Here is a 16,024-nt window from a genome sequence, read left to right on the forward strand (position 1 = left end):
CTCTGTGTAAGCTCCTATATTTTACGTAAATCCCCCTTTCCATCCCCCCCAATGGTCTCTCAACCCCCCCCCCCCCCCCCCCCCGCACCCTGCCAGTCCACATGTCATTTTTGTAAATTAATAAAGAAAAAGAGGAAAAAAGTCATTAATAAGCTTTTTTTTTTTTTTTAAACAATAAGCTATTATTTTAAACTCTCATATTTTACCAAATATAAAGCTTATAGTTTATTTGTAATTCAAAATATATAATACTATAAATTTTAAAATAAACTCTACAAGATAGAGCAATAATAGCAAAATCCTAACACTACCACCATCGTCACCACACCACAACCACTACCACCATTGATATTATTATTATTATTGTTGTTGTTGTTGTTGTCATTGTTGTTGTTGTTATATTCTAAATAAAATAGTTAAAATGCTTAATTACACAATACTGTTCATTTTTTTGGGAAAAAGAATCAAGCATGCCAATACAATTTCTTGGAATGCAACATAACACTGGAAATAAAAATAATTTTTGAAAATGAGTCGTTGTTTAAAAAATATTTTCAGAAGTCATTTTATAGGTTTCTAAATACACCTCGGTGATGTTGTATCATACTTGCAAAGCATAAGATGTTGTTAAATTTTGCTAATAATAATATACACAGAAAAATTATATTATTATCTTTTACTGTAATATACTAATACTAGTTTTCAAAAATAGAGAAGTGATAGATATTTTGATAATATTATGTTACCCTTGAAAAAAAAAATCAAAACAAAAAATAGTACTCCGCATGTAATAAAAATACTCTTTTTCCTTTTTCTTTTTTTTTTTTTTTTTTTTTTTTTGACAAAAGACATTATAATAAAATGTCGTCCGTACACTGATACCGTTGGAAGAAACCAAGGCAGTATTGAGTAAAAAGAAAAGAATTAAAAATTAAAAAAAAAAATAAAGAACGCCCCCCTGATTTACTGAACCGCCCACTGTTCTTTCAGGAGCTAAATTATACTTTTTCAGTTTTCACGCATCCTCCTCCATTCTACTCACAATATTCTCACTGGGCTATACGTATATACGCCTACTCCTATACATACTTTCTTCTACCTCTATATATACCGATTCATCTCAACTATTCTGATCATAAAGATACTTGAAAAATTTACTTGTGAAAATGTCAGCTCCCTCTGATTCCGCCTTTGCACATGTTGTTCGTGCCCATGAAGATCCAATCCTTGGGGTATGAATGTTTATGCATAAAGATTTTATCTTTATATATCTGTGATCCGATGCAGATAAAATGTTTTTCTTTTCTTTATGATCCATGGATGGATGATTGTTTAAAAATTAAAAGATCATTTCTTTGATCAGCAAAAATGATTTGATGGGAGCGATGCTTTAGACTGTTTAGATGTCTTTTGATGCAATTGATTTTGTGTTGATAATCTGAGATGCTTTGCTTTTTCTTTTCTTTTTTTAAAAAAAAAAAAAATTATTATTAAAGTTGGTTGATTTGTGGTTTTTTGTTTCTGATGTTTTTTTGTTGTGATTCTTGTTTGACAAAATAGGTCACTGTTGCTTACAACAATGATCCTAACCCAGTAAAGCTGAATTTGGGCGTTGGCGCTTATCGAACTGAGGTTCGTCTTTACTAATTTGTCTTATATCCTCTTATAGAAGTTTGACTTATAAGGTTAGATGGAGAAAGCAGTCATGGTAGTGAATTAAAATTTGGATGGTACTTGTTGTAAAACTTGCTTTGATAAATCAGGAAGGGAAGCCCCTTGTTCTTAATGTGGTGAGGCGGGCTGAGGAAATCCTTGTAAGCAATAAGTGAGTTTCTAATTTATGTTATCTCCTGTTTGGCTGTTATCTGAAATAATAATGGACTGTGTTAAGGTTGGTAGCTAACTGGTAAGGGTACAGGGCTCGTGTGAAAGAGTATCTGCCCATCACTGGACTGGCCGAGTTTAACAAACTGAGTGCAAAGCTAATATTTGGTGCTGATAGGTATGCAGTTTTGTTTGCTTGTATCTAAAGATTGTTCAATCAAAGAGCATGTGTCATTTGTTTGTAAAAATACAGAGTAATATAAATGGAATACATTTTGCCTTTGCATCTTAAGTCTAAAATTGGACCTGTCACATGTACAATTACTAGTAATGAATATGGTGAACCTAGATTCTGTGCTGAATGTTTCCAAGTCATCTATCAATTTCCCGAGAACAAAATTGATAGTATGATACAAGTATGAATCATGATAGGTCTATATATTCATCAGATGGCACTTACAGTTCAATAATTGTGAAAACTGATTAGAGACATTTTGTGGGGGTGGCATATTGAGCCATCTTCCAATGCTATTTGTCTGTTTTCTTCCTTTTAAATTTATTCATTAATCTGCTTTGCTGTACACAGCCCTGCCATTCAAGAGGGCAGGGTGACTACTGTCCAATGCTTGTCTGGAACTGGTTCATTGAGGGTTGGTGGGGAGTTCCTGGCTAGGCACTATCATGAGGTATATATATTTTTTGGTTTCTTCTATTTGTCTAAATTTAGTAATAGTTGAAATGTTCTACTAACTTGGTTACTTTATTTCCAGCATACTATATACATTCCTCTGCCAACATGGGGAAATCATCCAAAGGTTTTCACATTAGCTGGATTGTCAGTGAAGACCTACCGCTACTATGACCCAGAAACGCGGGGCTTGAATTTCCAGGGTATTTATTTTTTTTCACCTGTTTGTTTGGTTAAACTTATCATTATTGCTTTTGATCATGGTTTGTGATTAGGGGTTATTGACTTAAATAAGAAATAGTGTTGTACAATTCATAATCTGTCTTTTCTGTACATGTAGAAAGTGGACTATTTAATCTATAATCTCAATGATGTAACTAATTAATGAGCCCACTGTCTTATGATTGCTTACTTTTCCGTATGACATTTGTACAACTGCATAAGTTAATTGCAGAGTAAACCTCATTTTTGGTCCTAGAAGTTTAAGCTATATTTCAGAATTTCCTAAATGTTCTAATAGTTTCAATTTAACCATAAATGTATAGATTGGCTTCTATTAGATCCAAATGACATTCCCCACCATTTTTTATTTTTATTTTTTGAAAAATGGGTACAAGTTCAGTATTTCATAAATATACTCCACATTCTTTTTCTTTCACTTTTCAATTTATTTTTCTTATGTTGTACCGACTTATGGATTAAACCTTATGAGAACAATAGTACATTGGTGTCTTATCTTAAAATTTTTGTTTTTTCTATAAACTAGATTTGAAGTTTGTATACAACTCCTAAAAACAAGTCTATAAAACTTTCATTAGTGTTCAGTAATAAGAAGACAATAGAATGGTGGCTGGGATGAATGGGGGTAGCAAGTATGTAAGTGGTGGACTAGGGAAGGGAGAGAGAGGAGAAAGAGGAGAAAGGGGAAAAGGAAAAGAATTAATAAAGTAAAACCTGTTTACTAAATATCAAAGTTGCTCTTGTTCATGTGTTATTAAATTGGGATTGGGATCTAATTGAAATGAATGCCATAATTTAATGAAGAAATTGATGTTGTTCATTTGTTACTCATTAATTGCTCAGCTCTAATTACAATTGCATCCCAAATCATTTATATCATTCTACTAAACATTCAGGTTGCCAGTCTTTGTCGCATTCAGCCTTAGCAAAATACTGCTAAGGACATTCCATTTTTTTGGCAAGGAGTGGTTTAGTAAGATATGATCATAGAAGAATTGAAATTTCTAAATTCTATGCTCTTTTGACATGTAAACAGGAATGTTAGATGATCTTAGTGCTGCCCCAACTGGAGCAATAGTCCTTCTCCATGCATGTGCTCATAACCCAACAGGTGTAGACCCAACTCTTGAGCAGTGGGAGAAAATCAGGCAGCTGATACGATCCAAAGGGTTGTTACCTTTCTTTGACAGTGCTTATCAGGTAAGTTCGGGTGATGGGTTGGGGGAGATATAAGTGATGTGGATTATGTTGGGAATGTTCAGTTGGTATAAAATGTCTAAGAATGCTCCTTTGACATTGTAGGGTTTTGCTAGTGGCAGTCTTGATGCAGATGCAAAATCTGTTCGCCTTTTCGTTGCAGATGGTGGGGAATTGCTTATGGCTCAGAGTTATGCAAAAAATATGGGACTATATGGGGAACGTGTCGGTGCCCTTAGCATTGTAAGTATATGGTTCTGTTCGAAGTTGTTCCTCTGGAACTGACTTCAACTGTTTGCTGATATCACAACCTTAGTGGGGGTTTTTGTGGAGGGGACGTCAATATGGAAAAGAGGATTCATAAGTGAAAGCAATGCCGATCAGCATATTACATTTTATTTACAGGTTTGCAGAAATACAGAAGTAGCCGGGAGGGTTGAAAGCCAATTGAAGCTAGTCATCAGGCCTATGTACTCAAGTCCGCCCATTCATGGTGCATCCATCGTTGCTACCATACTCAAGGACAGGTCCTTTCGAAATTTTCTGTGATTTCCCATTATTTTAATATATCCTTTTCACAGAAGGCCCGAAGCATATTTAATTCTTGCTTTCAGACAAATGTTTGAGGAATGGACTATTGAACTGAAAGCAATGGCTGATCGAATCATCAGCATGCGAAAACAACTTTTTGATGCTATACAAGCTAAAGGTACCTAGTGGTCACCCATTCAAAATTTTTTACTTTCACGTAATGCATTTGCATCTCACCATTACACAATTAGAACGTGTGGCTGGATCCCTTTGATGCATGATATCTTATTTCCATGCATGCTTCTACCAATGCACGTCTAGCCAACAATAACGTAGTTTTGCATGGACTAGTATAGTTAGGTCACTTCATTTATGGTCCAAGTTGTCGATCTATGCACTGATAGATAATATTACTCGTTTTTGCAGGCACACCAGGTGACTGGAGTCATATTATCAAACAAATTGGAATGTTTACTTACACGGGATTGAATGCTGAGCAAGTTTCCTTTATGACCCGAGAGTATCACATCTACATGACAGCTGATGGGTAAGCGCAGTATAACCATCAACCCGTATAGTTGGTTGATGGGTTGGTTAGGCTCTTAACTTAGAAACCATAAGGTTATAAGTTCGACTTCCAGTAGGCCACGTCCTATTGGCCTTCTTGTTTTGAGCTGATAACTTAGACTGGTTTATCTCCTTGTGGTCTTTTTCCACTAGGATCACAAGACTGGGGTTTATCCAGTTCACCCAAAAAAGATCAAATCAACAATTGTCTATATTAACTTTATTAAAATCACCTTGAATATGAGAAATTAAATGTGTATCACTTTATTTTTGTATATAATCAGGCCCTTTTTTCTTCTTTCCCACCAAGTATATATTTTCCTTTGCTGTCAAAATTTGTGTACAAAAAATTTAATATCAATTTTCTTTCTCATCATTTTGCAGGAGAATTAGCATGGCAGGGCTTAGTTCTCAGAAAGTTCCTCATCTTGCTGACGCAATACATGCAGCTGTCACCAAATTAGCCTAAATCTATAGTTTACAGAAGCCTTTTGTCAAGGAATTTTCAGTTTTGAGCTTGACTTTCTTTGTATTTTGATACTGCTTGAAATGGATTCAAATAAAATTCCACCATGGACACATGGACATCATTTTGAATGAAATCATTTCCCTTTACAGGGAATTTTTCTTATTAATGTTATCAATCCTGTTAGCTCATTACCCTTAATATGGTGTCATTGATATATACAGTACTTTTTTTTTTTTGAGTGATAAGGGAAACATACCGCCACTATATGAGGGTATGCACTAGTAAATTGTTAATTCTCGCCTTGTGACTCTAACCGGCAAAGGACCACAAGGAGGTAAGTTAATCTAGGTTGTTCATAATTGACTGGTTTAAATCAAGAAGGTCATAATAGACTGTTCTTGTTGGGAGTTAAATTTGTAACCTTTGTGGTTATCAAGTCAACAATCGGACTATTTTTATTGATGTTGCTTTTGTATATATAGTACTTGGAACATTATAAAGACAAGTACTTTTTACTTGTGTTTTTACCAAAAATAAACATCAGAGACATTTTTGTCACATATTATTTTATAATTTGGTTGAGCAAAGGCAAGAGAAATGCCTAGTAATGTTAATCTCCAAAGCTATCAAATACCATGTTAAATTAGTCAAGAACATTTACAAACATCTTGAATTTCTCTATCAGCAATGGAAAGGAGCATACAAAAGCTACAAAACCATTCAACTCCTTGAAATGGCTGGTAAGTTAAGCTGTCTACTGCTATAGCCTTTTCCTGTGTATCTGTACTTATTTCTGTCTCTGTGCCTCGCTTTTCTTCTGATTTTTCTTTAACGCTTGCTGTTAATGGCGTGCAGTGGGACTCCTTTGGCCGGCTTCTATCTTTTCTAGGTAAGAAAACTTCTTTGGGCTGACACTAGGTGACTTGTTGCTAACATCTAAATTATCTGTGGAGTGAATTCCCGTCTCTCCCACTCCTGGCTCTCCCGGTCCTGGCTCAAAATTCCAGCCCATGAAATCAGATAACGTCATTGAGTTTGGCGTTTCTGTGTTTTCTGTCTCTTCCAAAGGGGTGGCTGTCCCATTTGCGGGTGGAGGTGATGGTGGTTTCCGTTTAACTGCTGCCAGGGATGGCTCCTGCGCGAGAGAATCAGCATAAAGGACGTCTTCAATGCGAGACATGACAGTGTTGGCCAGGCTCTCGAGTACCCTCGAGTAGCACTCCAGAATCGAGTGTCCTACGTCCTGAAGTGTCAGGAAAACAAGGTGAGGTTAGTTATAGTTTGTTGAGTAATAATTGCATGTGTTTATGGGAAATGAAGGAGTGTTTTCGTGTTCGTACTCTGTTAAATTGGATTTTGCTGATGTCGAGGGAAGATTGAGGGAGCCCCGGGAAGCGGTGTTTGAGTAGGATCAAGATTGTTTCTGCTCTTTCTTCAAACTGCTCTCTCTTCTCCAAACTTACACCCCAAGATGACTTCCCATCCTTCTGGTTCATCTTCCTTTTCCATATCACTATAGATGCCTCTATTCTGTTCTTTAGATCAAGAACACTGTGTTCTGTTGACAGGTCGACTATTGACAGGAATTGATCAGGGTCGAAAAACTCAACAGTTATGCTCTTGTAGAGTGCATCGCCAAGACTCGCTCTGCCATTCTGCAGAATTCAGGTAACAAAAAATAAGTAAAACAATTTACTCGGGTTTTCAAGAATGCAGCAATGTTCTTAGCTTTCTCACCTTTGGGAGTGCTTCAAGGTAGCATTCTGGGATTTCCATCTCTGATAAAATTTGAGCATTTATGGCCATGGATGCTTTTAGGACTTGGGTTACACATTCTTTCTGGTACTGCAGGCATTTCCTTGCTGAATCAGACAAGCCACCCGGTGGAACCTTAACCGTGGGGAGCCACCATTTCTCGCTCTTCTGGACGCCTCTCTCTGATTCATCCGCGTCTTTCGAGACATACCAGAATTCATTCTGCTCTGAGAAATTATCTAAGCAGTCCTGCCCAAATTTTTGGATGATATCATCTAATCTAACAGTTCACCACATGTCAATATTGCATCAGGGAATTTGCAGGTTCTTACAATGAGCATGGCATCAAGCTTCTTCAATGCAGGTGTGTTCATCAGAAGATCTCTTCTTTGTTGAGTCACCATTATCTGTTATTTAGAGATAAGATATTAGACCACATTATGATTCCTTTTGGGTGATGAAGGAAACCCACGGTCAATACCCGAGTGTGGGCACTGGATAAATCCTGCCTTGTAACCCTAGCTGTCAAAGGATCAGTCTAGGTTGTAGCATCTCAAACCAAGAAAGTCAATAGGTTACTCTCATCGAGAGTTGAAGTTGGAATCTTGTATTACCAAGTCAGCAGTCCGACCAACTTGACTAGAGTTGTCTCTAACCACATTAATAATGTGAATTAATTCCTTACCTCGAAAGTCGATCCATCCTTTCCTTTTTGTTGAGAAGGAACCAATTCAACAATGTAATCTGTCACACTTAAAAGCCAACCTATCTCCTTCCTCCACCTTGCTTTTCTCTCTGCAGACATAGGCTCCAACTTGGATTGTTCTCCAAAAACAGAAGCTATACAAAACCACAGAGGAAATAAATCAAGAATCTACAGAAAGACAGAAAAGTTCCATGATCCACAATCCTGCCTATGATTATAATGATGTTTTTTTTCATAAAACAAATGTTTACCAGCAAGATTTGTGATGGAATTTGATAAAGCCAGAGCAGATGAAACACCTTTGCCTCCTCCAGACATGTCCTCTCCTAGAAGCAGCTTAGCAAACTTTTCCCTCATCATCTGCATCTCTCTATCTCTCTCTTTCTCTTTCTCCCTCTCTTTCTCTTTATCTTTCTCTTTCTGGTTACCCGACTTGCCCAACCGCGAAATAGGGACTTTCTCCCAGGCTTTTAAAATGCTGCTTGAGCTTTGATTCTCTACTGGACTCCCCGATCTTCCCCCCTCGCCTTCCCTGCAGCTCCCATTGTCAAAGCCATTCAAGCTCTGAGATTTCTTCCCTGGGAGCTCAAACATCTTCCTAAAGTTGAAAGACCATGACTTCTGAATCACACGCTCCTCCGTTACCATCTTGTCCCTTCTGATCCTCTTACCTCTGCGACAAACGCCTTGCACACACGGGCATCGGGGCATGAAACCAATCAAGATTTGCAGTAACTAGTTTCTTGTTTTAATTTTCTTCTTCTTGTTGTGATGCAGGAGGGGAATCAAGAAATGGGGGAAAAGCCCTTGTCCAGAATTGGGATAATGGGTGGAAAAGTTCTTTCTGTTGGAGATCAAAATTTCTTTTTAGGTTATCTGTTCTTGTGTGTTTGTGATTGTTGGATTGAAGATGGGGTGGGTGCATGAAAGGAGATGAATGGTTGAAGTTTTTACTGCTGCAAAAAGCCCGGGAAAGCATACAATGGTCAACTGTCTTTAAGATGCACAAATAATGCCCTCTTTAATTTTAGTCATCCATTTTTAATAATTGCCTTAACTTTACAAGACCAAATATCTACTTCCCACCCAAAAGTTTGAGGTTTAATTTCTCTGCATATAATGTATTACAATAAATATCTCCAATACAATTGATTCAATCAATAAATATTTTTGTTACAGTAATTACTAATTAAACGTTGCACTCAAATGATGGAGGACCTGCAACAATAAAAGGAATGGACTACCACGTGCTTTTACTATAATTGTTCTTATTAAGATTCAAATTTATGACTAAAGGTTCTTACATTAATATTAAAAATTAAATGGCATCTTTTTTTTTTGGACAGCAAAATAGGCTATTATTGAAAACTTAGAGTAAGAAAGGAGTAATAAAATCTGGGGGATGTTTTGAGAGCCAGCTGCTCTAGCCAAATCATGGGCAATCTAAAATTTATGGCATGTTAATTTATTAAAATATTATAAAAAGTATATTTTAATTAATTTAAGTAAACTTATATCATCAAGTCCTGCTTAAAATTTATCATTGACAATTTGACAAGTTTTCAAATATTAATCTGAAGTGGAGTTCATTAATTACTAGCATTAAAAGGATTAAAAACAAATACAATGATAAATGGCATTTAATGGTAGTTTTTCAACTAAAACCATTCAACTTTGGATGACACCAAAATATCCATAGACCCCTACCATACCTTATTTATTGTTGGTACATAACCATTATAATTGAAAAATGGTATGTGTTACTTTCAAAGAAGAATATTATTATATTATTTTTTAAGAAAGAATAAATGAAAAAAATTATAAATACTTGACATGTGTAAAGGTACAAATGAAGGTGGGTTAAAAAGAAAAAGTCTTATTTAGGGTTCGAATCTCCGCGCCACCGGATAATGATCTGAAGACTTAGGCATGTATGATTCAGAAAGTGAACAAAACACAAATGCGGTGAACGTGGATCGAACACGTGACCTTCAGATCTTCAGTCTGACGCTCTCCCAACTGAGCTATCCCCGCAACTTGTACAAGGATTTCATAAATTTGTTTTTAACCCTAATACTACATTGTAGCTGACGTCGCCGCCATGGAGACTGTAGGAAAGTAAGAAGGTGGAGAAAAATAGGAGTAATATACTTGGAGTAGGGAGCAGGAAACTGGACAAAATTACTACTCCGATTCTCCGATTAAACTTTTCTCTGCTTTTCTTCGGATCCTTGCATATCTTCTATCTCTGAGTTTTCCGGTCAATGGCGTCCACGGTGATGGTGTCCTCCGCCGGAGGGCTATTGGCCATGTTGAACGAGACTCACCCCGCCCTCAAACTCCACGCTCTCACCAATCTCAACGCCTTCGTCGATTATTTTTGGCCAGAGATCTCTACATCCGTCCCCGTAATGTAATCCCTCTACCTCTATCTTTATTAATTATTTGCAACAATCCTAGGGTTTGGGAGGGATTACTTTTGCAAGTTTGGGGAATATATGTATATAACAATTGGAATTTTGAAATTTTACCCCACATTATGGTTTAGGTTCTGAAAAATATGATTTTTTTTGCTTGAGAATGCCCATATCCAGTGCTATGGGATGGAATTCTGGGAATTTTGTTTTATTGTATCTTATTATTGTGAATAGGGAGTGCCAAAACTATAAAATTTGGTTCAAAATCGAGTACTATGTCATGGTTTATCAACAAAGATTGCTTAGATTTGTTGATTTAATGTCTATACTGGGCAATTGTGGCATTAGCCTTGAGGTCATGTGCTTGTAATTTATAAAAGAATGGCTCTTTATCAATTTTCTGCTAAACCTGCAAATTATTTCTGGACTTTTAACTTTTATATTTGAAGTATATGTTGATGTGTGCTTTCACTTTGGAATGATGAATATCTTTTTGACATATTGTTCTGCAGAGAAAGTTTGTATGAGGATGAGGAATTTGATCAAAGACAACTTGCTGCCTTACTTGTTTCTAAGGTCTGAAATTTGCTATGGCTTCCTTGTTTTGTATTTATTGTTATTTTACTATAATATATGAACTGACTTACAAAAAAAAAAGTTAAATCAACTGCTCCTATGGCAAAAGAACCTTTTATCACAACAAAGAGTATTATTATTACTCCATTTTTTTTACAACAATTTTTTTTTTTGTTTATGCCAAATTCCTAAAGTAGTGAATAAACTCAGAAGTAATTTTGCATCATCTCATGATATGCATTTTCACTAATCATCTCAAACATTTTAATTTGTCTCCAGGTGTTCTATTATTTGGGAGATCTTAATGATTCATTATCTTATGCCCTTGGAGCCGGCCCTCTGTTTGATGTTTCTGAGGAGTCTGACTATGTCCATACTCTTCTTGGTAAGATTCACTTAAATTCCTATTCTTCTCGGCAAAGATATAAATCTACTATGTCATGTTAAATTAAAAAAATAACAATTTAGGTTTTGCTTTTCAGTTTAATTTATTTGGGTTGTTTTCCTCCCTTCCCCTTTGCAGCTAAAGCATTAGATGAATATGCTAGTCGAAAGACTAAGGCTGCCGAGTCAAATGATGAGGCAGCTGATGTGGATCCTAGGATGGAGGCCATTGTGGAGAGAATGCTTGATAAGTATGTAGAGCTCTATTCTGATTGTTTTTCTGTAGTTTTCACTGACTTGTCTTTAACATGCTCCTTATCTTTTCAGGTGCATAGTGGATGGAAAATATCAACAAGCCATTGGAATGGCAATAGAGTGCCGAAGGTTAGATAAAGTTGCAGAAGCAATTGTGAGGAGTGATAATCTTGATGCAGCTTTGATGTATTGCAGTAATGTGTCCCACAACTTTGTCAACCGTAGGGAATTTAGACGTGAGGTATAGTTACGTAATACTTCTATAATCTCCCTTCTTTATGTATTTCTTTGATAGTTGAGCTAGAGGGGAAATTTACTCATATTATGTTAATTTTATATTAGTGAACATAACTATCTTTCCTTCTAGTTTTCCCATGTACCACTTGCTGCTTACATTTCAATGGTTTAACTTTTTAACTTGCAATCTCATGTCTTCCTAGCCTATATGTGCTTGCAGCCTTGCACACATCCTTGTTGTATTTAGTCTATTTTATATAGAAATATATAGAATAAATTCACAATTGCTTCAATGTACTGAGGATTATCTATGCTAATCATGACATGTGTTGAGTGGTTGATAGACTCACTGTTGTATGACTCTTGTTCATGTTAGGTGCTCCGTCTCCTTGTTGATGTGTACCAGAAGTCAGCGTCACCCAATTATTTGAGCATTTGTCAGTGGCTTATGTTCCTAGATAAACCAAATGATGCTGCAGCCATACTGGAGAAACTTCTGCGCTCAGATGATAGGAATGATGCTCTGATGGCATTTCAAATAGCTTTTGAGCTTTTAGAGAGTGAAAATCAAGTTTTTCTACTTAGTGTGAGAGACCGACTTTCTAGTCCCATGCTACAACCTTCAGAACCTGTGCAACCTTCAGAACCTGTGCAAGCGGGTCCCACTGAGCCAGGCACTGCAGAAACTGGAAACACGGATGTCCATGAGGATGTTCAGATGGCAGAAGATTCCCAAGCGTCAAGCAGGGATGTACCAATTGTGGATCCAAAGGAAGCAACTTATGCAGAGAGGTTGGCAAAAATAAAAGGCATTTTATCTGGAGAAACTGCAATACAGTTGACCTTGCAGTTCTTGTATAGACATAATAAGTAAGGCACTTCTCAATTTCCATGTGCTAAATTTTGTTGTTTGACTTGTCAAATAATTAGTATTCTTATTCTTGATGTTCACATATAGATCGGATCTCCTAATTCTCAAGACAATTAAGCAGTCTGTTGAGATGAGAAACAGTGTTTGCCACAGTGCAACAATATATGCTAATGCTATTATGCATGCTGGAACAACTGTTGATACATTCCTTAGGGAAAATCTGGTAATAAATAATTTAACTACTTTTACCTAATAGTGTTGTGCATATATGATCATCTATTGATTTTACACAAATATATACTTTTCCCAGGACTGGCTCAGCAGGGCAACCAATTGGGCCAAATTTAGTGCGACAGCTGGACTAGGTGTTATTCACAGTGGTCACTTGCAGCAGGGTAGATCCTTGATGGCCCCTTACTTGCCACAGAGTGGAGCTGGTGGAGGTGGCAGTCCATATTCGGAAGGTGGTGCTTTATATGCTCTAGGGTTAATCCATGCCAATCATGGGGAGGGGATCAAGCAGTTTCTTCGGGATAGCTTGCGGAGCACAAATGTTGAGGTGATCTATCTGGAAATGATGCTTGTTTGCCTGAAAAAATCTCCAGCAATGTGTTTTATATGTGAGTTCTCTTGATGCAGGTTATTCAGCATGGTGCTTGTTTAGGTCTTGGGTTGGCTGCTTTGGGCACTGCAGATGAAGACATCTACGATGACATAAAGACTGTGCTTTACACTGACAGTGCTGTTGCTGGTGAAGCTGCTGGAATAGGCATGGGGTTACTGATGGTTGGAACTGCAAGTGAGAAGGCAGGCGAGATGCTTGCTTATGCTCATGAGACTCAGCATGAGAAGATTATCAGGTATTGACATCTGAAATGCAATTCTTTTGGGACTATGGTCCTATAACCGTTGTTTTATTTACCATTTGTCTGCTCTGCTATTGGATGTCTATAGTGGCCTAGCATTGGGGATAGCCCTCACTGTTTATGGAAGAGAGGAAGAAGCTGATACATTGATTGAGCAAATGACTCGGGATCAAGACCCAATATTGCGCTATGGTGGCATGTATGCTTTGGCTTTGGCATACAGAGGAACAGCAAATAATAAGGCTATCCGCCAGTTGCTACATTTTGCTGTATCAGATGTTAGTGATGATGTCAGGCGAACTGCTGTTTTGGCTCTCGGATTTGTTCTTTATTCTGAACCAGAACAGGTTGGTGCTTTTTTCTTTAGGTACTCAAATTTTGATTGGGACAAATTTGGATTGATCTTGTCACTCGTATGTTTTTATATTTGATCCAGTAGTTTGCAAGGCTAATTTTTCTACATGAGGGTTTCTTGTTTTCCTTAAATTGTTCTTTAATTACCTTGGATTTGCAGGTGCCTCGTATTGTTTCTCTGCTATCTGAATCTTACAATCCTCATGTGCGATACGGTGCTGCATTGGCAGTAGGCATTTCTTGTGCTGGTACTGGCCTTAGTGAAGCCATCTCGCTACTAGAGCCTTTGACCTCCGACGTTGTTGATTTTGTTCGTCAGGGTGCTCTGATAGCAATGGCTATGGTAATGGTTCAGACCAGTGAAGCAAGTGATTCACGAGTTGGTACATTCAGGTACTCTATCTTGACATCTTCTTCTCCTTTCCCGTTCAAAGTGGTATTCTTTTCTGTCTTCGGTTTATAATCTTCCTTATGTTTAGGCGGCAACTGGAGAAAATTATTCTGGATAAGCATGAAGATACGATGAGCAAAATGGGTGCAATTTTGGCCTCTGGAATACTCGATGCTGGGGGGAGAAATGTAACGATAAAATTACTTTCAAAGACGAAACATGATAAGATCACTGCAATTGTTGGACTCGCTGTTTTCAGCCAGTTTTGGTACTGGTACCCGCTTATATATTTCGTCAGCTTGTCATTCTCACCCACTGCTTTTATCGGTCTAAATTACGACCTCAAGGTCCCAACGTTTGAGTTCATGTCTCATGCCAAGCCCTCACTATTTGAGTATCCCAAACCGACTACCGTAGCCACCACAACATCCACAGTAAAACTCCCCACCGCAGTCTTATCAACCTCTGCAAAAGCAAAGGCCAGGGCTAGCAAGAAAGAAGCAGAGAAAGCAAATACCGAGAAGACTTCTGGAGCCGAACCTTCGGGTTCCGTGAAGGGGAAGTCCACTGATAAGGATGAAGAATCTATGCAGGTATATTCCAAGAATAGTATTCCATTCCCGACCTATTCCATGAACCAAACATGCTGTTAATGCTTCTCTTAAAATTGTCTTACGATATTTTGTTTGTTCACTATTTGATAAAATAAGAGGGAACATACGGTTTATAATGTCATGGGTTAGACTAGCTAATTAGTTGGATTCAATCTTTTAGTGTGGTTTGGCCCATGTGTACTATAGCCCAGTTGAGTGATCCTAGCGCAATCTTAGATATGTTCTCTCACCAAATGCGTACCAAATGCGTACTTATATATATATTGGCAGGTGGATGCTCCTGCAGAGAAAAAGACAGAACCCGAGGCATCTTTCGAAATTTTAACAAATCCTGCGAGGGTGGTTCCAGCACAGGAGAAATGCATTAAATTCTTGGAGGATAGCAGATATGTTCCCATTAAGTTATCTTCTCCTTCAGGGTTTGTATTACTAAGGGATCTTAGGCCTGAAGAACCCGAAGTCCTGTCGCTTACTGATGCGCCCTCCACAGCATCAAATGCTGCTGGCGGATCTGCCGCCGCTCCTGCCGCCATGAATGTTGACGACGAACCTCAGCCGCCACCGGCCTTTGAATACGCATCATGATCTGTGAGCGAGCGAGCGATGAAACATGGAAATAATTGGGAATTTGTTTTTATGAAACTTTTTCATGCAGTGACTAGAGTTTTTTGGTTTGTAATTATCCATGTTCCTGTATCAGGTAGTCAAGTTAATGGTTTTATCATATAGAGACTATTCTGTTTTGAAATCCATTGTTGAACCAATGAAAAAACAAAACCATAAAAGTATTGGAAAATTATTCATCTTTTGTATTGTTGGGTTTTAACTTTGGATATTACTATATTAAAATTACAGTTAATTCCATTTTAGGCTTTAGGCAAAGCCCGGCCCCCACCCCATCCTGTCCTTCCATTCCACACTCTACATACAGTATATATTGTTTAGTAATTAATATTTTTAATGGAAAAGGCTTATAATTTAAGATGGCGGGAGTGCTATTTTGCATATAAAAGATGGCATTTACTTTTTCCCTAGCCTAGCTCTTTATAGAAGATGAAAGTGATGGTCAAACATGATTTTAT

The 16,024-nt window shown here is 37.4% G+C and overlaps 3 protein-coding genes and 1 non-coding gene across 5 annotated transcripts; 2 read left to right on the top strand and 2 right to left on the bottom strand.

Moving 5' to 3' along the window:
* Window positions 1–1,032: 1,032 nt before the first annotated feature.
* On the top strand, window positions 1,033–5,682 carry LOC116013312 (aspartate aminotransferase, cytoplasmic-like). Its single transcript, XM_031252990.1, has 12 exons — window positions 1,033–1,232; window positions 1,561–1,632; window positions 1,764–1,825; window positions 1,919–2,002; window positions 2,411–2,510; window positions 2,595–2,715; window positions 3,789–3,952; window positions 4,055–4,192; window positions 4,355–4,476; window positions 4,564–4,658; window positions 4,907–5,027; window positions 5,432–5,682. Exons 1-12 carry the CDS (start codon window positions 1,167–1,169, stop codon window positions 5,514–5,516), a joined length of 1,230 nt encoding a protein of 409 aa, XP_031108850.1. The 5' UTR covers window positions 1,033–1,166; the 3' UTR covers window positions 5,517–5,682.
* Window positions 5,683–6,136: 454 nt separating this feature from the next.
* LOC116013311 (rho guanine nucleotide exchange factor 8-like) lies at window positions 6,137–8,763 on the bottom strand. Of its 2 annotated transcripts, none has more exons than XM_031252989.1 (6): window positions 8,277–8,763; window positions 7,957–8,111; window positions 7,604–7,678; window positions 7,254–7,520; window positions 6,857–7,171; window positions 6,137–6,759 (listed from the first exon to the last, which is right to left on the bottom strand). In XM_031252989.1, the coding sequence occupies exons 1-6, from the start codon at window positions 8,686–8,688 to the stop codon at window positions 6,358–6,360; spliced, it is 1,626 nt and encodes a 541-aa protein (XP_031108849.1). In that variant the 5' UTR covers window positions 8,689–8,763; the 3' UTR covers window positions 6,137–6,357. The 2 variants fall into 2 exon arrangements, with proteins under 2 accessions (XP_031108849.1, XP_031108848.1); XM_031252988.1 differs by having other exon boundaries at window positions 8,229–8,763.
* Window positions 8,764–9,938: 1,175 nt separating this feature from the next.
* On the bottom strand, window positions 9,939–10,011 carry TRNAF-GAA. The gene has a single exon. It is a non-coding gene; the product is annotated as a tRNA-Phe (tRNA).
* A 101-nt stretch (window positions 10,012–10,112) lies between these two features.
* Window positions 10,113–15,754, top strand: LOC116012779 (26S proteasome non-ATPase regulatory subunit 1 homolog A-like). Its single transcript, XM_031252439.1, has 13 exons — window positions 10,113–10,390; window positions 10,907–10,970; window positions 11,250–11,355; window positions 11,494–11,605; window positions 11,682–11,850; window positions 12,223–12,716; window positions 12,805–12,940; window positions 13,028–13,276; window positions 13,357–13,577; window positions 13,672–13,930; window positions 14,098–14,330; window positions 14,417–14,921; window positions 15,213–15,754. Exons 1-13 carry the CDS (start codon window positions 10,242–10,244, stop codon window positions 15,525–15,527), a joined length of 3,012 nt encoding a protein of 1,003 aa, XP_031108299.1. The 5' UTR covers window positions 10,113–10,241; the 3' UTR covers window positions 15,528–15,754.
* The last annotated feature ends 270 nt before the right edge of the window (window positions 15,755–16,024 follow it).

The sequence above is a fragment of the Ipomoea triloba genome, chromosome 3, assembly GCF_003576645.1.
Source record: "Ipomoea triloba cultivar NCNSP0323 chromosome 3, ASM357664v1".
In the NCBI taxonomy this organism is placed as follows: Eukaryota; Viridiplantae; Streptophyta; class Magnoliopsida; order Solanales; family Convolvulaceae; genus Ipomoea; species Ipomoea triloba.